At 42.9% G+C, this 23435-nt stretch overlaps 2 protein-coding genes and 1 long non-coding RNA gene across 9 annotated transcripts; all 3 read right to left on the bottom strand.

Annotated features, from left to right (window-relative positions):
* Window positions 1-875: 875 nt before the first annotated feature.
* Window positions 876-23055, bottom strand: LOC123474606. 7 transcript variants are annotated; one of them, XM_045176869.1, is made up of 6 exons: window positions 22763-23053; window positions 22519-22597; window positions 21598-22443; window positions 2102-2348; window positions 1595-2044; window positions 876-1540 (listed from the first exon to the last, which is right to left on the bottom strand). In XM_045176869.1, the coding sequence occupies exons 1-4, from the start codon at window positions 22790-22792 to the stop codon at window positions 2176-2178; spliced, it is 1128 nt and encodes a 375-aa protein (XP_045032804.1). In that variant the 5' UTR covers window positions 22793-23053; the 3' UTR covers window positions 876-1540; window positions 1595-2044; window positions 2102-2175. The 7 variants fall into 7 exon arrangements, 6 of the variants coding, with proteins under 6 accessions (XP_045032804.1, XP_045032806.1, XP_045032805.1 ...); XM_045176871.1 differs by having other exon boundaries at window positions 876-1524; XM_045176870.1 differs by having other exon boundaries at window positions 876-1517.
* On the bottom strand, window positions 2861-7117 carry LOC123466351. The gene is made up of 2 exons (XM_045176872.1): window positions 6044-7117; window positions 2861-2922 (listed from the first exon to the last, which is right to left on the bottom strand). The coding sequence occupies exons 1-2, from the start codon at window positions 6739-6741 to the stop codon at window positions 2886-2888; spliced, it is 735 nt and encodes a 244-aa protein (XP_045032807.1). The 5' UTR covers window positions 6742-7117; the 3' UTR covers window positions 2861-2885.
* LOC123474607 lies at window positions 8454-9308 on the bottom strand. The gene is made up of 2 exons (XR_006649493.1): window positions 8674-9308; window positions 8454-8507 (listed from the first exon to the last, which is right to left on the bottom strand). It is a non-coding gene; the product is annotated as an uncharacterized LOC123474607 (long non-coding RNA).
* Window positions 23056-23435: the final 380 nt, after the last annotated feature.

Below are 23435 nucleotides of genomic sequence, written 5' to 3'. Positions count from 1 at the left end.
ATGTTATAGCCCTGACATCACTCTTTTATTTTCCCTTTTCCAGGTATCGGAATCCCACTAGGTTGACCGGGGCAACAACCAACAATTGAATAGTCAATTAGAAAGCAACCTTCTAAGCCTAGAATCAATAACTAAGAATAAACCATTAAAGCTAATTAGGTATTTTTAAATGTAAAAATGTAATTAAATAATCAAATAATCAAAACAATTTGTTCGTGTCACTCTTCACTCATTGTATTTGCTTTATGTTGTTTATGAATAAAACACTTGCTGCTTACTCTTTAAAACACATTGAGTTTTTATTTAAAATGTACTTGTGTTTACATACATTCTTGGTAATTTAAAACGTTGGAATAATAATAATGAGAAGTTAGAATTCAAATTTGAATTACGCACGTCATCAAAATGGTCGCCGCAATGAGTGCCGGGAAGGGGCCAAGGGAACAACATTTTATTGGAATTTGTGGTTCTTAAACTATAAAAATCGAAGTAAAATATAACATCAAAACATGCTAGAGATAATAAAGAATCTTAGTAATATATTTTCTGTTTATTTTGGTGTATATTAGTAACCAAACAACGTACCCAAAAATGTCTATTTTTGACACTCCCCCCCCTCCCCTAAAATGTCATAAAATAAAATAATTAATTACGTTCTAAGTTTTCAGCGAATTTTCGTAAGTTTTATGGCAATCGATAGGTATTTAAAAGCTCTATCTATTTGGTGAATTTCATCAACAAATATTGAAACGCAAAAAAATTTGATTCATTTAGAATTTTTTTCCGTTTCAATATTTGTTGATGAGAATAATTTTTGAACGAGTCCGTTTTTGTGTCTTTTGTAAACTTGATCTTACAATACAGAAAAAAGTCACTTAAAAGTTCTAATTGTTTATTTTACTGACATAGTTGTGAGTTCTAGCAATTTAATGCATCCGCTAGAATTTGATTCTTTACCCATTCTCCATCAAAGTTCAAACGGGCGTTACGAAACCAGGAGACGCTTTCGAAATTTCCATGAAAGATAACATGAAAGTACAGACAAATGTACTTCAAGTCAAACACACAAAAAAAAAGAAATGTAAAAATTTTCACTTCAGCACGTACACGTCATTTATATTTGAATGTGCTTAATCTTCCCGCTTCATATTTAATCGATAGTTAAGTTGAAAAGAATCGAACCAATTTGTTCAAGTACAGTGCATGATTAAGAATGATGATGCATGTTAGTGTGATTGTCATCGTTAGTGGACAAATCTAGCCTCTTATTTGCACTATTGATCATGTTGCCAGGCATTTACAACAAAGTCAAGTAACTTCCTTCCAAACTAAGGCGAAGATAATACTCTCCTACCATTCTCATTTAATCTATAGCAACATATGCGCTGATAAGTTTACTTATCGATGACGATATGGACGTTGCACCACACTAAACTGTCTTCGAGAGCTTCAACGAGCGTTGATAGTTAAGTTTTGTTTCCAGCATATTTCGTTGTTGCCTCCAGTACCTTGTACAACTGTTGACTTTTGATTAGTTAGGCTACAATTGTAAATTTTGCTGTTATTACAGTAGAAAAAAACGTCACTTGTTCACCTTTGACAGTGATTTTTCTCCATCCTCTAAAAAAAGAAGGCACAGTTCCAGGTTCATCAGCGTCATTTTCAGAAACGAATTTTGGGAGAGCACTACTGGAGCCATCTTCCTCGTCATCCTCATCAGCCATTGGAATTATTCTTGCGAACGGCTTAACTTCTTCATCAGATTCGTCATCTGCATTTTCAGTCAAACTACTTATTTGCGTGTCTCTTCCAGAAAGTGAATCTACATGGTAAAATAAGTTAGCTAAGCATACAACGAAAAAACAAATCTTCGACACAACTTACCAGGGATTTTTCCCGAGCAGAGGGCCAATAGTTCTTCGACGTTTGAGGTTTCATTGTTTTGTGTGCACTTCAACTTAGGAATAATATCTTCTTCTTCAGCACTATCACTCACGTCCAGGTTTGGAGTGAGATCCTCAAATGAACTAGAACATCCGATTCCCTGAAACATTAAAATTGCATTACAAAATGAAATTAACGCGCCAATTAAGATATTTACTTTCAAACTAGGCTTCACATCCGATCTTAGGATAGATGTACTTTGATCTAAACACGAATCCAGCTTTTTTGCAGCTACTTCAAAGTTGAGCGGAGGTTCAAAACCATTACTTTGATCGTCAGACTGGTTAGATGTTTGTACTGCTGATTTACTTTTGACTTCATCATTTTCTTCGTAACCAAGAGAATCTTCTTGGTCTTGATCTTCGGGATCTTGGTCACTGTCTTCAGTCTCTTCCTCAACAAATGTAATTGAGAATTACCAGAGGGATCGCGAAGCGATCCCGAAAGGTAATTAGAATTATACGAGAAATAACGATAGAGACCCTAAGGGTGTAGACGATGTATTGTATAGCTCTTTAAAGATTTTCTTTCTTCGCCCCCTGCATACGCCCCTTCTGATCAGACGCTTTTTTGCGCGAATGAATTGGGTAACCAAGAATAACAGATACACAAGTACATGAAGTTGCAGGAACCAGTAGGTGAAGAAAAAGAATAAACCAATAACACCGAATATAAACAACAATCAATCATAATTCGATTATACTGGGGTCAACAAAGGCAGCCTAATCGGACTGAAACAGGAGTTTTCTTTGACGCCGGCTTGGCGGATGGGCAGGACGTAACTCAAAACAAGGAAAACAGTGCACAACACGCAACTTCTGAAAAGGCCAAAAAACTGGTGGTACCAGAAAAAAAAAAAAGGCTGGAACAACAGAACAGAAAAAACTGAAATAGACTTAAATGAAAGATTTCATTCCTGCTTCCCATCTGAAACACGGTTGTTAACGGGGTCCCCGTTTCGCGGGGCGAGACTGAGACCTATAGACAATAATACATTTATATAGAAAAAATATTGAAGGCGCACCCTTTTTGTAACGATTCTGGGTGGGACGGGAGGGAACAGAGACCCTTAGGGTCTCTATCGTTATTTCTCGTATAATTCTAATTACCTTTCGGGATCGCTTCGCGATCCCTCTGGTAATTCTCAATTATACTTACGAAAGTAACTTCCCTTCGACCCTAAGGGTGATTTTAAAGCAGGGTGCGCTTTATGTTTGAGGTGTAGGATCCAAAACAGCGGAAGCAAGTGACGGAATCGAGTTTCTTTTGTAGAATTTGTTGAACGTCGACTCCCTAGCCCAATTCCCCGTCTTAAGGATCGCATCTATAGAAATACCCGCAGCCAAGGCTTTCGAAGCTGACGCTCCCCTTGTTGAGTGCGCCGAAAAGACAGACGTGTCTATTCCGGCCGCTGCGAGAGAAGAGCGTATCCATCCGCTCACGGTATTTGATGTAATGTTACGGTGCGGCTTGTTGCATGAAACAAAAAGAGAATTAATATTTGAATGGTTTCTATGCGGAGCCGTAGCGTCTACGTACGCCTTGATCGTTTCCACTGGGCAACAGCCGGGCTCCCGTAACGAAGGGATAAAAATTGACTGCAGCGGCCCGCTATGCTGGGCTTTCCTTGGTTTTAGTAGCGTGAAATTAACCCCGCTAGAAGAAAAAGTGACGATTGAAAATTGATTGACGCAAGTTCGGATACGCGAAGAAGCGACGCTAAGGCCAGCAAGACTGCTGTCTTATGTGACAGTTTTGATAGTGGCAAGGAGCTGTTTTCGCCGAGAGATGCCATATATGATACGACAACATTGGGGTCCCAGGACGAGTTGTATCTGGGTTTAGGTGGGTTTATATTGAAACATCCGCTAAGGAGTTCCTTAACAAGTGGGTGTGTGCCAACCGGATGGCCCTCAAAATGCGGAAATGTTTTCGACAGCATTGACCGATGCACATTGATTGTGCTGTATGATTTCCCTGCTCCATGTAAGTTGGCTAGAAACTCTAGCACAAAGGCTAGAGTGGTAGACAAGGGATCTTCACCCCGTTGATAACACCAAGTTGCCCAAGTTCTCCATGCTGATTCGTAAGTTGAAAGTGTTGATGCCCGGCTCCCGGCCACGAGAAGTTCGACCAAAGGCCTCGAAAAGCCTCTCCTTCTGAAATTTTGCCGGACAATTTCCAAGCGGCCAATTGAAGTGTGCCGGATTCCAGTAAGGGGTGCGGTTCGCCTTTAGGCGACATCAGTAGGTCGATGGACGGATGTAGGAGCCGCGGAGTCTCGCATACCATTTCCAACATAACCGGATACCATGGCTGAGCCGGCCAAACTGGACAAATCATTATCACGTTAGCCTTTTCCCTTCTTATTTTCTCTAGACACTTCGGGATCATTGAGAAAGGTGGAAACACGTACCCCACGAAATCACCCCAATTTACTGAAAAGGCGTTAACGGCCATGGCCTCTGGTTGCGGTCGCCAAGAGACATATCGTGGTAATTGGGCGTTCCAGAATGATCCGAAAAGGTCGACGTCCATCGGCCAAATTTCTCTCTGATTACGGAAAACGTCTCTGTTCAAAACCCAATCACTGGCGTCGGGGCCAGAACGAGACTCTGCATCCGCCTCTATATTTAATGCGCCCGCCAGATGAACTGCCTCTATGGACAATTGCCGCTGTTCACAGAAATCTGTGATTAGCTTAGCTATAGAAGTAAGCTCAGCAGATCTGGTCCCACCCCCTTTATTAATGTAGCACACCGCCGCTGAATTATCCAGATACATTTTTACTGATAATCGATGTGAGGCCCCTACGAACGATTTTAGTGCAAAGAGAGCGCCCAAAAGCTCTAAGCAATTAATATGCAGCCCTAACTGCTCAACCGTCCATGGGCCCCGAGTTGCTACGCCATTACACACCGCCCCCCATCCGGAAAGCGACGCATCTGAACAGATTTCGATATCGGGACTTTTCGGGAAAAACACCTTCCCATTAGCTACCTCCAAATTAGATAACCACCACCTTAAGTCTGCTTCCGCCTCAGGCGAGAGGGCTCGTTTCGTATTGAGGTTACCACTTGCTCTTCTTGACTCGTTTAAATAAAAGCGCTGCATGCTTCTATAGTGGGATTGAGCATAGGGAATAGTCGGGATGGCCCACGTAAAATTTCCCAAGATAGACGCAATAGACCGCAGTGATACACATTTAGCCTCCAGTGCTTGCTCGCATAGTCTCTTTACTTCCTGAACTTTAATTGCGGGTAGCGAGAATGACATTTTGATAGAGTCGACTATCATTCCTAAATACTCCATTATTTGGGAGGGGGCAACGACGGATTTTTCCCAATTCACCAGGAAACCTAAACTCTGCAATAGATCCAATGTCGTCTTAAGATCGTTTCGAACCCCCCCTTCTGTACTGTTCAAAATGAGAATATCGTCTAGGAAGATAACTAAATGGAGGCCTTGCTGCCTCAGGATAGCCGTTACGACCTTCAAAAGTTTAGTAAAAATTCTGGGGGCCGGGGAAAGTCCAAAGGCCATACAACAGAATTGATAAATACGCCCCCGCCAAGCAAAACGCAGGTACTTTTGGTGAGAATTATGCACGGGAACGGTCAGATAAGCGTCCTTGAGATCAAGCTTAACAAACCAATCCCCTTCCCTGACGAGAAACCGGACGGTCTCTAAGCTCTCCATCTTAAAGTGTTCGTACCTAATAAAATGGTTGACGGGCTTTAGATTGACGATGGGCCGAAATCCCCCCGTTTTCTTTGGGATACAGAAAAAAGAGCAAACGAATCCTACCGAATCGTCCTCAACTACCGTAATTGCCTTCTTGGCTAAAAGGCTTGCCACTTCGGCATCACAAACAGCTTGCATTTCTTCCGACATGACAACCTCACGCGGGAACATACGCTGAATTGGTTGAGAAATGAAACTAATTCTAAGGCCATTGGTTACTGTATCTAGCACCCAGGGGTCTCTGGTGACCGACCCCCACCGTTCAGAGAAAAGACTGAGTCTAGCACCTATCTCTCCGTTACAAAAAATTGGGGCAGCAGGGGAAACAGAAGCAAGAGAAATTGACGTTTCATACCTTCCTCTGGAGACGCCACGTCCGTGGCCACCTCTGCCTCTACCTCTGCCGCGGGCCGTCGGTTCAAAATCGTCCCCATAAACACGAGGGGCGGAACTGCCACTTGAATTTCCGTATCCGGCCATACGAATCGGGTTCCTTCTTCCGCGGGAAGCGGCAGCTGCCGCTTGATCGCGTCGTGCTAGAGTCTCATCTTGGCTTGCCTCCTTAAGCATGAGCTCCAGGAACTCACCAGTGAAAAGGTGCTCGCGGGCCTCCTTTCCCCTGGTAAAGACTGTCTCGTCTTTCAGCAGGTAATCTACTCTGGGGTCCGTAGCGTTGACGATTGCCTCTCTGCGCTTTCTGGAAATGTGAGCGTAGGCTCTTCCCCACTGCTGCAAAGCCGCTTGTAAGGAACGACGGGAACGAACACCTGCTGGTGTATCGTCCGCTACGGCTACCACCCTCGCATACAGATCGATGAGCGGTGGACCGATGTCCATGATTTTAAGCTGAGTTTTAATCAGAGCTTCTTCCGACGAGTTTACTGTCTTGAGCGTATTTTTCTCGCGCGCGCGACGGCTCATCCACCCGTCTAACTTCGGTGGCTTAAGGGTGAAATTCTCCTCTTCGAAAGCTAACGGAAATTCTTTCGACACTAGTTTCGATTGGTCCGTCGAGACACCAGCTGATAACAGCAAAGCGATCTCTTGACACATCTCCTTGGACACGACAGGAGCTGGAAATAAAGTTGCATCCTGAGTGTTTTCGGCCAACGGTGGTAAGGTAGGCTGCAACACTGTCGGCGGTTCCTCAGCAACGATCCCGTCTGTCTCACCTGTTGGTCTGCCTTCCGAGCCCCTAGGACGCCACGAACGCCCTTGCTCGACCGTCTCATCCTCCTCTTACCGTCCTGCAGCTGGCCCTGGCCTATCTCCGTCGTAATCCGCATCTGTCTCGGCCATGTCATCCGGGACGTCGTAGCGGTCGTCGTAGCGGTCGCCGTAGTGTTCGTCGTAGCGATCGTCGTGTCGATCGTCGTAATACAATCGGTCATACTCGTAAGGATCAAACTGCGTGTCGTACTGATGACCGTAGGCCTCATTCACATCGAAAAAGGGGGTGGATCGTAAGCAACGCTATAATCTGGTCTACGTCTAGGGGATCTACTTCGAAAGACACTAGGGTCATGGCGGATCTGGCGCTCACGCCATGCCCGCTCTCTAAACTCACGATCTCTAAACAATTGATCACGTCGTCGATCGTCCTCGTAAGGTACTTGTTCGTCAAAAAGGTAACGCGAATTTCTTAAATCACCACGTGGGCCTAGCCCCGAACGAGAGAAATTGCGTGACATGTCTAGACAAGAGCTAAAAAACGTCTGATCAGAAGGGGCGTATGCAGGGGGCGAAGAAAGAAAATCTTTAAAGAGCTATACAATACATCGTCTACACCCTTAGGGTCGAAGGGAAGTTACTTTCGTAAGTATAATTTTCTTCTTTTTCCCTTTTTTAGTGCGCTCAAAGTCGTACTGCCAAGAATCTGGGCAGGGAACTGCAGCGTAACGGTCTGCCTATCCGGTATTTGCTGAATAGTCCATTCATCTTCTACACTACTTCTATGCACATCACAATTACTTAGCGGTGGGTTATCTTGAGGTTCAACCGCTACAATCTCTGACGATACGATACTTTCAAGCGTTTCTTCCAGCGAAGTGGGTTGGTTGGTGACTACGGTGAAGACCGGATCTTTATGTCTGGAGATTTCCGGTTCAACAATGGTTTCAGTAACATTGGTGTTTGAATTCAGAATAGCCATTTTTGATCCACAATGAGTTTTACTTTTGTTGCTATACATCTTATGACTGTTTGAGAATTTTTCTGGAAGCTTTTCTTCATACTGGAAGGGATCTTCATTGGAGCTTGAAATATTGGGTTCTCGTAAAATTAGTTCTCCACTATTTACTACACGAACATCGGCAGAAGTTGCAAAGGGAGATTTATCCTCTGAAATGTTTGTGGGATCTTTAGTAGTTTTTGGTTCACTTGCAATGGCTTCTTCAAATATTATTTCCACTTCTGCCTCACTACTTCCATTTCTTCCACAGTCTACTGAATTCTGTAGATGATCAGGCACGAAAATATCAAATTCTTTTAGAATACTTAAAATTCTGTCTTTGCTTTTGACTGAACACAGCAGCTTCCCAGAATAGATGTACTCAAGAACACAAAACAGTTCTTCAAAGCTCAGATCAATTGAGATGCAGACATCTAGGTCTAACTCACAATCAGGTAACAGGATGGAAAAGAACCGGCTGGCAGCAAACAACACCTGTGTAAAATATTTTATGAAATCATTTCAAGAAATACAGCATTTTCTAAAATTTTGAACCTCATCCAATCATACTTCTGTTAGCACGGAGCTTGTTTTGTAAGCTGTGTTGTTCATTATTGTCATCTGGAGACTGGCAAAAAAATGTAACATCCTGAAACATAAAAAAAATTCAGAGAATCAACGAGACAGACTAAAGAGGAAATTGGCAAAATAAGGTGGTGTATATAATACACACAGCACACAAAGCTTGCAAAATCTTATTGTTTAAAAATAATGGAAAATCTAATTGTTGAGAAACAGCCATAATCATGTCTTACAGTGAATTGTTCTTTTTTCCTTCCATCCATCCATCAACAAGAAATGATGCAGACATACTCCATGGTTAATTCCTACAATCTTAACTGGACCTTCACTACTCATTGTTTTTTTTCCTTTTAGATGCCATTCCCATCCCGCAAAAGTGGCCTTTGTGAAAACGAAGAACACGCTAATAAAAAAATCTTTATGTTCAAATATAGCGTTTTTTTTTCACAACCCAAACAGTTTCCACTAGCCACTACTAGAAGAGGTGAGGGGATAAGGATAACGATGGACGATAGCAACACTACAGTTAATCTATTGGGGACCCGGTATTAATGTATTTGGAACATGGGGTGGTATCTTGTGGAAATCACCATGGAAGTTGCCAACGGCAAAGCGTGTCGCGGAACGTTTTCAATCCGAAAACATCATTATAACAAAGCCTTGCAGTTTCCGTGTAAATTCTAATTTACGAATAATTTTCGAAAAAAAGTAGCAATGTCATAAATGAACATTACGAGAAATTCAATAACGCATACGATCAATTCATAAGTAAATCAAAAAATTTGGGAATTCGATAAAAAAAAACGGAAAATGTTATCGACGTGGTCCGGCTAGCGACGTGCACGGGACCTATTTAGTTCGTATAATGTAATGCAAAAATTTTTATGCACTAGAAAAATTGATTGATGTGTACAAACAATACGTGTATACAGCTCATAAATTAAAACTTACCCGTAAAATAGAAAAGTAATAAAAAAAAATAAAAACTGCGGAATTGTTGTAAAACTTGCAGCATGATGTTTTCGGATCTGGAATCAAGGTATTTAAAGGTTCTATGTACGATTATTGGATGTGTGGGGTGGTATTGAGATGTGAAATCATCACGATATGCCTGTAAACGGTGAAGAAACAAGTAAAAGGGCCTCTCTGTGCGATGAGATTGAGCATTGAGAACCTAACCGGATTTACACTTCTTCCATAACCGTCTTGATGAATAGTAAAGCTCGTTTAAATCATCTGATGGCCTATAGACTAGGCTTCTTTAGGATGGATCATCAAATCAAGCTTGTTGATTCTCCTAACAGAAGAAATCTGCCCTAGTGGTGATGAATTTCATCCCCCTAAACTAAGTCACAGATCCTTTGGATGCGGAGCTTTAGTAGTTACGCAAATGTAACCTATTGAAGTCAAGAAGCACAATTTATTTATTTAAGATATTAATCATCAATCCACCAAGGATGCAATTTCCATTGGTGTCAAGCTATCTTGAAGAAGATTCGCGACCTAAAGCTTTCTTCAGCTTATAACAAAAAAGGACCCAATCCAATTCGAGATTTTGTATGCCGTCTTCTTTGCCTTGCGTATCTTCCTGGTAATATTTCGTTAATTATTTGTTAGAAAATGTATTTAACTTTTACATTTTTTTTTAGCTGAGAAAATACCTTCCGTATTTGACGGTTTATTGACGGAAGAAAATTAAAAGGAAGGTGGTGCATTAGGGAAATAAGGCTAGGTGGTGCATTAGGAATGATGGTGCATAAGAAAATTAAAAGTCCTAAGTTTGATGTAATAGTTTAAGTTGTAGTCCTTCCTGTAGAGAAAATAGAATATGATTCGGTAAGGATTACTACGGTGCTGGGGCAATATTGAGATGTGAAATCATCACGATATGCCTGTAAACGGTGAAGAAACAAGTAAAAGGGCCTCTCTGTGCGATGAGATTGTATGGCACGGTATTTGGCTCACACCTATTTGATCGAAAATATCGAAAAATTTTTTAAAAATATCAGTATTTTTAAAAATCAGACCAACAACGAAATCAAAAATATTTTGAAAATCTTTTCAGATATGGCACGGTATTTGGCTCACACCAATGATTATTTTTGCCAATTCCCACCAATTCCCCGTCTCCCACAAGTGCCTGGCTCGTCTATCCCCTTGCGTCCAACCCCCATGGGATTTTTTGTATTAAAAAATTTTTCGGACACGAATGATTACGGAACCGGTATCATTGGATGCGGCTCGTCAAGCTTGTTCCGATGGTGAAGGTCCCACCGTGATCGGATACACCGTTCGGCCGCAAACTATTTTTAAAGCTCGAAAAATGATGATGGGCCTCTACCTGCCAATTCTAGGAATTCGACGTCAAAAGCGCATCCGCGTTCGGAATTAATTTTCAAAAATTCATAGCGGCTGAACGGTGCGTCGGATCGCGAAAATTTTTCGACAGCTGCGATCGCGTGACTGCGTTCTATCCAGCGGTACCCGATGAGGAGCCGTACGACCGCTCCTTCCGGTAGCTGACTCGGCCGGTTTCGGCATGTCCGATTTTCACGCGGATTTCACGGTCCAGCTGCTCCTGCCCGGCTTAATATGTCATTTTCCCATTCTTAGGGTGATCCGAGTTCACGTACAAAAGTTATTCACGGTCAAACATGGCGACAGTGCGCTAAAATTTCAGCGGAAAAAGGCCCGTTTCCCGGAATTTTGTAAACGGTTCTTATGAATTTTGCCGCCTATTTTCCGCCGAATTTCTCCGGAACCCGGTTTTGTTCTGGCTGCAGCTCCTTTCCCTCCTCGTCCCTCCCCCTTGTCCCTCCCCCTTGCCTCCCCCTTATATTTCCTCCTCTTTTTTTTTCCTCATGTATGCTTTTTTTTAATGCGCGTATTGTAAATTTTCGGGCATAAATCCGGTAATATCTTCGGTATTACACTCAGGGACAAGACGTGCATAGCACTATACCTTCGTGTAAATTAAATGTAAAATTGTGAAACAAAATGATGGTGAAAACGAGCCGCGTTCATCAGTGGCTATTGCAGGTGCGTTCGACGATCCGCTGCTGAGATTGGCGTGTATGTTTGTAAATTTTTCTTTCGTTTTCTTGGAAAATGGAGCAGTGAGGCGCTGGTTAATTACTTGACCCCAAGCTGACCTTCTTTCCTTCTTGTATTTTTTATATTTTTTAATCATGACGGGTTGGGCACCATTCGATGCGTTGGCTCACGCTGATTCCGGCAGTATGAATGTCAGCGCTAGCAACGGTACCGTTCGGGACTTATGATTTTTTTTGCCCGTTCACACCAATTCCCCGACTCCCACAAGTGCCTGGCTCGTCTATCCCATTGCGTCCAACCCCCATGGGATTTTTTCTATCAAAATATTTTTTCGGTCACAAATGATCACGAAACCGGTATCATTGGATGTGTCTCGTCGAGCTCGTTCCGATGGTGAAGGTCCCGCCGTGATCGGATACACCGTTCGGCCACAAACGATTTTTAAAGCTCGAAAAATGATGATGGGCCTCTACCTGCCAATTCTAGGAATTCGACGTCAAAAGCGCAGCCGCGTTCGGAATTGATTTTCAAAAATTCATAGCGGCTGAACGGTGCGTCAGATCGCGAAAATTTTTCGACAGCGGCCATCGCGTGATTGCGCTCTATCCAGCGGTATCCGATGAGGAGCCGTGCGACCGCTCCTTCCGGTAGCTGACTCGGCCGGTTTCGGCATGTCCGATTTTCACGCGGATTTCACGGTCCAGCTGCTCCTGCCCGGCTTAATATGTCATTTTCCCATTCGTAGGGCGATCCGAGTTGACGTACACAAGTTATTCACGGTCAAACATGGCGACAGTGCGCTAAAATTTCAGCGGAAAAAGGCCCGTTTCCCCGAATTTTATAAACGGTTCTTATGAATTTTGCCGCCTTTTTTCCGCCGAATTTCTCCGGAACCCGGTTTTGGTCTGGCTGCAGCTCCTTTCCCTCCTCGTCCCTCCCCCTTGTCCCTCCCCCTTGCCTCCCCCTTATCTTTCCTCCTCTTTTTTTTTGTGCCCGTATTGTAAATTTTCGGGCATAAATCCGGTAATACCTTCGGTAATATTAAAATACTAAAGTATTTCAATATTTACACTCAGGGACAAGAAGTGCATAGCACTATACCTTCGTGTAAATTAAATCTAGAATTGTGAAAAAAAATGATGGTGAAAATGAGCCGCGTTCATCGGTAGCTATTGCAGGTGCGTGCGACGATCCGCTGCCGAGATTGGCGTGTATGTTTGTCAATTTTTCTTTCGTTTTCTTGGAAAATGGAGCAGTGAGGCGCTGGTTAATTACTTGACCCCCAGCTGACCTTCTTTCCTTCTTGTATTTTTTATATTTTTTAATCATGACGGGTTCGGCACCGTTCGATGCGTTGGCTCACGCTGATTCCGGCAGTATGAATTTAAGCGCTAGCAGCGGTACCTTTCGGGAGTTATGATTTTTTTTTTGTCCGTTCAGACCTATTCCACGACTCCCAAAAGTGCCTGGCTCGTCTATCCCCTTGCGTCCAACCCCCATGGGATTTTTTCTATCAAAATATTTTTCGGTCACCAATGATCACGAAACCGGTATCATTGGATGCGGCTCGTCGAGCTCGTTCCGATGGTGAAGGTCCCGCCGTGATCGAATACACCGTTCGGCCGAAAACGATTTTTAAAGCTCGAAAAATTATGATGGGCCTCTACCTGCCAATTCTAGGAATTCGACGTCAAAAGCGCAGCCGCGTTCGGAATTAATTTTCAAAAATTCATAGCGGCTAAACGGTGCGTCGGATCGCGAAAATTTTTCGACAGCTGCGATCGCGTGACTGCGTTCTATCCAGCGGTACCCGATGAGGAGCCGTGCGACCGCTCCTTCCGGTAGCTGACTCGGCCGGTTTCGGCATGTCCGATTTTCACGCGGATTTCACGGTCCAACTGCTCCTGCCCGGCTTAATATGTCATTTTACAATTCGTAGGGCGATACGAGTTCACGTACAAAAGTTATTCACGGTCAAACATGGCGACAGTGCGCTAAAATTTCAGCGGAAAAAGGCCCGTTTCCCGGAATTTTGTAAACGGTTCTTATGAATTTTGCCGCCTTTTTTCCGCCGAATTTCTCCGGAACCCGGTTTTGGTCTGGCTACAGCTCCTTTCCCTCCTTGTTCCTCCCCCTTTTCACTCCCCCTTGCCTCCCCCTTATATTTCCTCCTCTTTTTTTTTGTAGCGTATTGTAAATTAATCGGGAATAAATCCGGTAATACCTTCGGTAATATTAAAATACTAAAGTATTTTAATATTTACACTCAGGGACAAGACGTGCATAGCACTATACCTTCGTGTAAATTAAATCTAGAATTGTGAAAAAAAAATGATGGTGAAAACGAGCCGCGTTCATCGGTGGCTATTACAGGTGAGTGCGACGATCCGCTGCCGACATTGGCGTGCATATTTGTAAATTTTTCTTTCGTTTTCTTGGAAAATGGAGCAGTGAGGCGCTGGTTAATTACTTGACCCCAAGCTGACCTTCTTTCCTTCTTGTATTTTTTATATTTTTTAATCATGACGGGTTGGGCACCATTCGATGCGTTGGCTCACGCTGATTCTGGCAGTATGAATGTCAGCGCTAGCAACGGTACCGTTCGGGAGTTATGATTTATTTTGCCCGTTCACACCAATTCCCCGACTCCCACAAGTGCCTGGCTCGTCTATCCCCTTGCGTCCAACCCCCATGGGATTTTTTATATCAAAATATTTTTTCGGTCACGAATGATCACGAAACCGGTATCATTGGATGCGGCTCGTCGAGCTCGTTCCGATGGTGAAGGTCCCGCCGTGATCGGATACACCGTTCGGCCGCAAACGATTTTTAAAGCTCGAAAAATGATGATGGGCCTCTACCTGCCAATTCTAGGAATTCGACGTCAAAAGCGCAGCCGCGTTCGGAATTAATTTTCAAAAAATCATAGCGGCTGAACGGTGCGTCGGATCGCGAAAATTTTTCGACAGCTTCCATCGCGTGATTGCGCTCTATCCAGCGGTACCCGATTAGGAGCCGTGCGACCGCTCCTTCCGGTAGCTGACTCGGCCGGTTTCGGCATGTCCGATTTTCACGCGGATTTCACGGTCCAGCTGCTCCTGCCCGGCTTAATATGTCATTTTCCCATTCGTAGGGCGATCCGAGTTGACGTACACAAGTTATTCACGGTCAAACATGGCGACAGTGCGCTAAAATTTCAGCGGAAAAAGGCCCGTTTCCCCGAATTTTATAAACGGTTCTTATGAATTTTGCCGCCTTTTTTCCGCCGAATTTCTCCGGAACCCGGTTTTGGTCTGGGTGCAGCTCCTTTCCCTCCTCGTCCCTCCCCCTTGTCCCTCCCCCTTGCCTCCCCCTTATCTTTCCTCCTCTTTTTTTTGTGCCCGTATTGTAAATTAATCGGGAATAAATCCGGTAATACCTTCGGTAATATTAAAATACTAAAGTATTTCAATATTTACACTCAGGGACAAAACGTGCATAGCACTATACCTTCGTGTAAATTAAATCTAGAATTGTGAAAAAAAAATGATGGTGAAAACGAGCCGCGTTCATCGGTGGCTATTACAGGTGAGTGCGACGATCCGCTGCCGACATTGGCGTGCATGTTTGTAAATTTTTCTTTCGTTTTTTTGGAAAATGGAGCAGTGAGGCGCTGGTTAATTACTTGACCCCAAGCTGACCTTCTTTCCTTCTTGTATTTTTTATATTTTTTAATCATGACGGGTTGGGCACCATTCGATGCGTTGGCTCACGCTGATTCTGGCAGTATGAATGTCAGCGCTAGCAACGGTACCGTTCGGGAGTTATGATTTATTTTGCGCGTTCACACCAATTCCCCGACTCCCACAAGTGCCTGGCTCGTCTATCCCCTTGCGTCCAACCCCCATGGGATTTTTTCTATCCAAATATTTTTTCGGTCACGAATGATCACGAAACCGGTATCATTGGATGCGGCTCGTTGAGCTCGTTCCGATGGTGAAGGTCCCGCCGTGATCGGACACACCGTTCGGCCGCAAACGATTTTTAAAGCTCGAAAAATGATGATGGGCCTCTACCTGCCAATTCTAGGAATTCGACGTCAAAAGCGCAGCCGCGTTCAGAATTAATTTTCAAAAATTCATAACGGCTGAACGGTGCGTCGGATCGCGAAAATTTTTCGACAGCTGCGATCGCGTGATTGCGCTCTATCCAGCGGTACCCGATGAGAAGCCGTGCGACCGCTCGTTCCGGTAGCTGACTCGGCCGGTTTCGGCATGTCTGATTTTTACGCGGATTTCACGGTCCAGCTGCTCCTGCCCGGCTTAATATGTCATTTTCCCATTCGTAGTGCGATCCGAGTTGACGTACAAGAGTTATTCACGGTCAAACATGGCGACAGTGCGCTAAAATTTCAGCGGAAAAAGGCCCGTTTCCCCGAATTTTATAAACGGTTCTTATGAATTTTGCCGCCTTTTTTCCGCCGAATTTCTCCGGAACCCGGTTTTGGTCTGGGTGCAGCTCCTTTCCCTCCTCGTCCCTCCCCCTTGTCCCTCCCCCTTGCCTCCCCCTTATCTTTCCTCCTCTTTTTTTTGTGCCCGTATTGTAAATTTATCGGGCATAAATCCGGTAATACCTTCGGTAATATTAAAATACTAAAGTATTTCAATATTTACACTCAGGGACAAGAAGTGCATAGCACTATACCTTCGTGTAAATTAAATCTAGAATTGTAAAAAAAAATGATGGTGAAAACGAGCCGCGTTCATCGGTGGCTATTGCAGGTGCGTGCGACGATCCGCTGCCGACATTGGCGTGTATGTTTGTAAATTTTTCTTTCCTTTTCTTGGAAAATGGAGCAGTGAGGCGCTGGTTAATTACTTGACCCCCAGCTGACCTTCTTTCCTTCTTGTATTTTTCATATTTTTTAATCATGACGGGTTCGGCACCGTTCGATGCGTTGGCTAACGCTGATTCCGTCAGTATGAATGTCAGCGCTAGCAACGGTACCATTCGGGAGTTATGATTTTTTTGCGCGTTCACACCAATTCCCCGACTCCCACAAGTGCCTGGCTCGTCTATCCCCTTGCGTCCAACCCCCATGGGATTTTTTGTATAAAAATATTTTTTCGGTCACGAATGATCACGAAACCGGTATCATTGGATGCGGCTCGTCGAGCTCGTTCCGATGGTGAAGGTCCCGCCGTGATGGGATACACCGTTCGGCCGCAAACTATTTTTAAAGCTCGAAAAATGATGATGGGCCTCTACCTGCCAATTCTAGGAATTCGACGTCAAAAGCGCAGCCGCGTTCCGAATTAATTTTCAAAAATTCATAGCGGCTGAACGGTGCGTCGGATCGTGAAAATTTTTCGACAGCTGCGATCGCGTGACTGCGCTCTATCCAGCGGTACCCGATGAGGAGCCGTGCGACCGCTCCTTCTGGTAGCTGACTCGGCCGGTTTCGGCATGTCCGATTTTCACGCGGATTTCACGGTCCAGCTGCTCCTGCCCGGCTTAATTTGTCTTTTTCCCATTCGTAGGGCGATCCGAGTTCACGTACAAAAGTTATTCACGGTCAAACATGGCGACAGTGCGCTAAAATTTCAGCGGAAAAAGGCCCGTTTCCCGGAATTTTGTAAACGGTTCTTATGAATTTTGCCGCCTTTTTTCCGCCGAATTTCTCCGGAACCCGGTTTTGGTCTGGCTGCAGCTCCTTTCCCTCCTCGTCCCTCCCCCTTGCCGCCCCCTTATATTTCCTCCTCTTTTTTTTTCCTCATCTATGCTTTTTTTTTGTGCCCGTATTGTAAATTAATCGGGCATAAATCCGGTAATACCTTCGGTAATATTAAAATACTAAAGTATTTCAATATTTACACTCAGGGACAAGACGTGCATAGCACAATACCTTCGTGTAAATTAAATCTGGAATTGTGAAACAAAATGATGGTGAAAACGAGCCGCGTTCATTGGTGGCTGTTGAAGGTGCGTGCAACGATCCGCTGCCCAGATTGGTTTAGTATGTTTGTAAATTTTTCTTTGGTTTTCTTGGAAAATGGAGCAGTTAGGCCCTTGTTAATTGCTTGAACCCCCGCTGACCTTCTTTCCTTCTTGTATTTTAAGATGTTTTTTAATCATGACGGGTTGGGCACCGTTCAATGCGTTGGCTCACGCTGATTCCGGCAGTATGAATTTCAGCGCTAGCAACGGTACCGTTCGGGAGTTATGATTTTTTTTGCCGGTTCACACCAATTCCCCGACTCCCACAAGTGCCTGGCTCGTCTATCCCCTTGCGTCCAACCCCCATGGGATTTTTTGTATAAAAATATTTTTTCGGTCACGAATGATCACGAAACTGGTATCATTGGATGCGTCTTGTCGAGCTCGTTCCGATGGTGAAGGTCTTGCCGTGATCGGATACACCGTTCGGCCGCAAACGATTTTTAAAGCTCAAAAAATGATGATGCGCCTCTACCTGCCAATTCTAGGAATTCTACGTCAAAAGCGCAGCCGCGTTCGGAATTAATTTTCAAAAATTCATAGCGGCTAAATGGTGCGTCGGATCACGAAAATTTTTCGACAGCTGCGATCGCGTGATTGCGCTCTATCCAGCGGTACCCGCTGAGGAGCCGTGCGACCGCTCCTTCCAGTAGCTGACTCGGCCGGTTTCGGCATGTCCGATTTTCACGCGGATTTCACGGTCCAGCTGCTCCTGCCCGGCTTAATATGTCATTTTCCCATTCGTAGGACGATCCGAGTTGACGTACAAAAGTTATTCACGGTCAAACATGGCGACAGTGCGCTAAAATTTCAGCGGAAAAAGGCCCGTTTCCCCGAATTTTATAAACGGTTCTTATGAATTTTGCCGCCTTTTTTCCGCCGAATTTCTCCGGAACCCGGTTTTGGTCTGGCTGCAGCTCCTTTCCCTCCTCGTCCCTCCCCCTTGTCCCTCCCCCTTGCCTCCCCCTTATCTTTCCTCCTCTTTTTTTTGTGCCCGTATTGTAAATTAATCGGGCATAAATCCGGTAATACCTTCGGTAATATTAAAATACTAAAGTATTTCAATATTTACACTCAGGGATAACGCATACGATCAATTCATAAGTAAATCAAAAAATTTGGGAATTCGATAAAAAAAAACGGAAAATGTTATCGACGTGGTCCGGCTAGCGACGTGCACGGGACCTATTTAGTTCGTATAATGTAATGCAAAAATTTTTTATGCACTAGAAAAATTGATTGATGTGTACAAACAATACGTGTATACAGCTCATAAATTAAAACTTACCCGTAAAATAGAAAAGTAATAAAAAAAAAATAAAAACTGCGGAATTGTTGTAAAACTTGCAGCATGATGTTTTCGGATCTGGAATCAAGGTATTTAAAGGTTCTATGTACGATTATTGTATGTGTGGGGTGGTATTGAGATGTGAAATCATCACGATATGCCTGTAAACGGTGAAGAAACAAGTAAAAGGGCCTCTCTGTGCGATGAGATTGAGCATTGAGAACCTAACCGGATTTACACTTCTTCCATAACCGTCTTGATGAATAGTAAAGCTCATTCAAATCATCTGATGGCCTATAGACTAGGCTTCTTTAGGATGGATCATCAAATCAAGCTTGTTGATTCTCCTAACAGAAGAAATCTGCCCTAGTGGTGATGAATTTCATCCACCTAAACTAAGTCACAGATCCTTTGGATGCGGAGCTTTAGTAGTTACGCAAATGTAACTTATTGAAGTCAAGAAGCACAATTTATTTATTTAAGATATTAATCATCAATCCACCAAGAATGCAATTTCCATTGGTGTCAAGCTATCTTGAAGAAGATTCGCGACCTAAAGCTTTCTTCAGCTTATAACAAAAAAGGGCCCAATCCAATTCGAGATTTTGTATGCCGTCTTCTTTGCCTTGCGTATCTTCCTGGTAATATTTCGTTAATTATTTGTTAGAAAATGTATTTAACTTTTACATTTTTTTTTTAGCTGAGAAAATACCTTCCGTATTTGACGGTTTGCGGGACTCAGCACCACAGGAACTGGCAAGGCTGCTGGAATACATGGACAAGAATTGGATTCGTGGTCGGTTTTGGACACCGGAAAACTGGTCTAGTTTCAACCTGCTTTTGCGAACAAACAACCAGCAGTGGAACTCCGGAAGAGGAAGGTGGAACTTCCGCAGGAGTTCCACCAGCAGTGGAACTCCTGCTGGTAACTCGATGGCCCATGATCACAGGGTTCACAGCCATACCTGGATGAGGAGGCTCCCGCAGAGACGTGTAAGCCACATGCGGGCTACGGTTCAGGTGATTACAACCGTAATCATCCACCGCTGCCGGGGCGTGGTTCACTAGTGCGGGGTCCGGTGCGTGGTGATGGTGATGGTGTTCCTACCACTGCCGGAAGATCCTCAGAGTTAAAGTCATGGTTTAACTTAAGCTGGCCTTCAGGTGTAAGATAAGCAATTTGGCATGTGAGGGTAACATTGGCATGAGCGAAATCGCCACATTTTTTTCATGTTTCTTTCCAAACATTGTATAGCGTTATGGGGAAAATATGAGAATAATTTTTGAACGAGTCCGTTTTTGTGTCTTTTGTAAACTTGATCTTACCAATACAGAAAAAAGTCACTTAAAAGTTCTAATTGTTTATTTTACTGACATAGTTGTGAGTTCTAGCAATTTAATGCATCCGCTAGAATTTGATTCTTTACCCATTCTCCATCAAAGTTCAAACGGGCGTTACGAAACCAGGAGACGCTTTCGAAATTTCCATGAAAGATAACATGAAAGTACAGACAAATGTACTTCAAGTCAAACACACAAAAAAACAAGAAATGTAAAAATTTTCACTTCAGCACGTACACGTCATTTATATTTGAATGTGCTTAATCTTCCCGCTTCATATTTAATCGATAGTTAAGTTGAAAAGAATCGAACCAATTTGTTCAAGTACAGTGCATGATTAAGAATGATGATGCATGTTAGTGTGATTGTCATCGTTAGTGGACAAATCTAGCCTCTTATTTGCACTATTGATCATGTTGCCAGGCATTTACAACAAAGTCAAGTAACTTCCTTCCAAACTAAGGCGAAGATAATACTCTCCTACCATTCTCATTTAATCTATAGCAACATATGCGCTGATAAGTTTACTTATCGATGACGATATGGACGTTGCACCACACTAAACTGTCTTCGAGAGCTTCAACGAGCGTTGATAGTTAAGTTTTGTTTCCAGCATATTTCGTTGTTGCCTCCAGTACCTTGTACAACTGTTGACTTTTGATTAGTTAGGCTACAATTGTAAATTTTGCTGTTATTACAGTAGAAAAAAAACGTCACTTGTTCACCTTTGACAGTGATTTTTCTCCATCCTCTAAAAAAGAAGGCACAGTTCCAGGTTCATCTGCGTCATTTTCAGAAACGAATTTTGGGAGAGCACTACTGGAGCCATCTTCCTCGTCATCCTCATCAGCCATTGGAATTATTCTTGCGAACGGCTTAACTTCTTCATCAGATTCGTCATCTGCATTTTCAGTCAAACTACTTATTTGCGTGTCTCTTCCAGAAAGTGAATCTACATGGTAAAATAAGTTAGCTAAGCATACAACGAAAAAACAAATCTTCGACACAACTTACCAGGGAATTTTCCGAGCAGAGGGCCAATAGTTCTTCGACGTTTGAGGTTTCATTGTTTTGTGTGCACTTCAACTTAGGAATAATATCTTCTTCTTCAGCACTATCACTCACGTCCAGGTTTGGAGTGAGATCCTCAAATGAACTAGAACATCCGATTCCCTGAAACATTAAAATTGCATTACAAAATGAAATTAACGCGCCAATTAAGATATTTACTTTCAAACTAGGCTTCACATCCGATCTTAGGATAGATGTACTTTGATCTAAACACGAATCCAGCTTTTTTGCAGCTACTTCAAAGTTGAGTGGAGGTTCAAAACCATTACTTTGATCGTCAGACTGGTTAGATGTTTGTACTGCTGATTTACTTTTGACTTCATCATTTTCTTCGTAACCAAGAGAATCTTCTTGGTCTTGATCTTCGGGATCTTGGTCACTGTCTTCGGGATCTTGGTCACTGTCTTCAGTCTCTTCCTCAACAAATGTAATTTTCTTCTTTTTCCCTTTTTTAGTGCGCTCAAAGTCGTACTGCCAAGAATCTGGGCAGGGAACTGCACCGTAACGGTCTGCCTATCCGGTATTTGCTGAATAGTCCATTCATCTTCTACACTACTTCTATGCACATCACAATTACTTAGCGGTGGGTTATCTTGAGGTTCAACCGCTACAATCTCTGACGATACGATACTTTCAAGCGTTTCTTCCAGCGAAGTGGGTTGGTTGGTGACTACGGTGAAGACCGGATCTTTATGTCTGGAGATTTCCGGTTCAACAATGGTTTCAGTAACATTGGTGTTTGAATTCAGAATAGCCATTTTTGATCCACAATGAGTTTTACTTTTGTTGCTATACATCTTATGACTGTTTGAGAATTTTTCTGGAAGCTTTTCTTCATACTGGAAGGGATCTTCATTGGAGCTTGAAATATTGGGTTCTCGTAAAATTAGTTCTCCACTATTTACTACACGAACATCGGCAGAAGTTGCAAAGGGAGATTTATCCTCTGAAATGTTTGTGGGATCTTTAGTAGTTTTTGGTTCACTTGCAATGGCTTCTTCAAATATTATTTCCACTTCTGCCTCACTACTTCCATTTCTTCCACAGTCTACTGAATTCTGTAGATGATCAGGCACGAAAATATCAAATTCTTTTAGAATACTTAAAATTCTGTCTTTGCTTTTGACTGAACACAGCAGCTTCCCAGAATAGATGTACTCAAGAACACAAAACAGTTCTTCAAAGCTCAGATCAATTGAGATGCAGACATCTAGGTCTAACTCACAATCAGGTAACAGGATGGAAAAGAACCGGCTGGCAGCAGCAACAACACCTGTGTAAAATATTTTATGAAATCATTTCAAGAAATACAGCATTTTCTAAAATTTTGAACCTCATCCAATCATACTTCTGTTAGCACGGAGCTTGTTTTGTAAGCTGTGTTGTTCATTATTGTCATCTGGAGACTGGCAAAAAAATGTAACATCCTGAAACATAAAAAAATTCAGAGAATCAACGAGACAGACTAAAGAGGAAATTGGCAAAATAAGGTGGTGTATATAATACACACAGCACACAAAGCTTGCAAAATCTTATTGTTTAAAAATAATGGAAAATCTAATTGTTGAGAAACAGCCATAATCATGTCTTACAGTGAATTGTTCTTTTTTCCTTCCATCCATCCATCAACAAGAAATGATGCAGACATACTCCATGGTTAATTCCTACAATCTTAACTGGACCTTCACTACTCATTGTTTTTTTTCCTTTTAGATGCCATTCCCATCCCGCAAAAGTGGCCTTTGTGAAAACGAAGAACACGCTAATAAAAAAAATCTTTATGTTCAAATATAGCGTTTTTTTTTTCACAACCCAAACAGTTTCCACTAGCCACTACTAGAAGAGGTGAGGGGATAAGGATAACGATGGACGATAGCAACACTACAGTTAATCTATTGGGGACCCGGTATTAATGTATTTGGAACATGGGGTGGTATCTTGTGGAAATCACCATGGAAGTTGCCAACGGCAAAGCGTGTCGCGGAACGTTTTCAATCCGAAAACATCATTATAACAAAGCCTTGCAGTTTCCGTGTAAATTCTAATTTACGAATAATTTTCGAAAAAAGTAGCAATGTCATAAATGAACATTACGAGAAATTCAATAACGCATACGATCAATTCATAAGTAAATCAAAAAATTTGGGAATTCGATAAAAAAAACGGAAAATGTTATCGACGTGGTCCGGCTAGCGACGTGCACGGGACCTATTTAGTTCGTATAATGTAATGCAAAAATTTTTTATGCACTAGAAAAATTGATTG

This window comes from Daphnia magna, linkage group LG7 (genome assembly GCF_020631705.1).
Source record: "Daphnia magna isolate NIES linkage group LG7, ASM2063170v1.1, whole genome shotgun sequence".
Lineage (NCBI taxonomy): Eukaryota > Metazoa > Arthropoda > Branchiopoda > Diplostraca > Daphniidae > Daphnia > Daphnia magna.
Note: the sequence above shows the minus strand (reverse complement) of the source record. Positions and strands in the feature narration are given on the sequence as shown.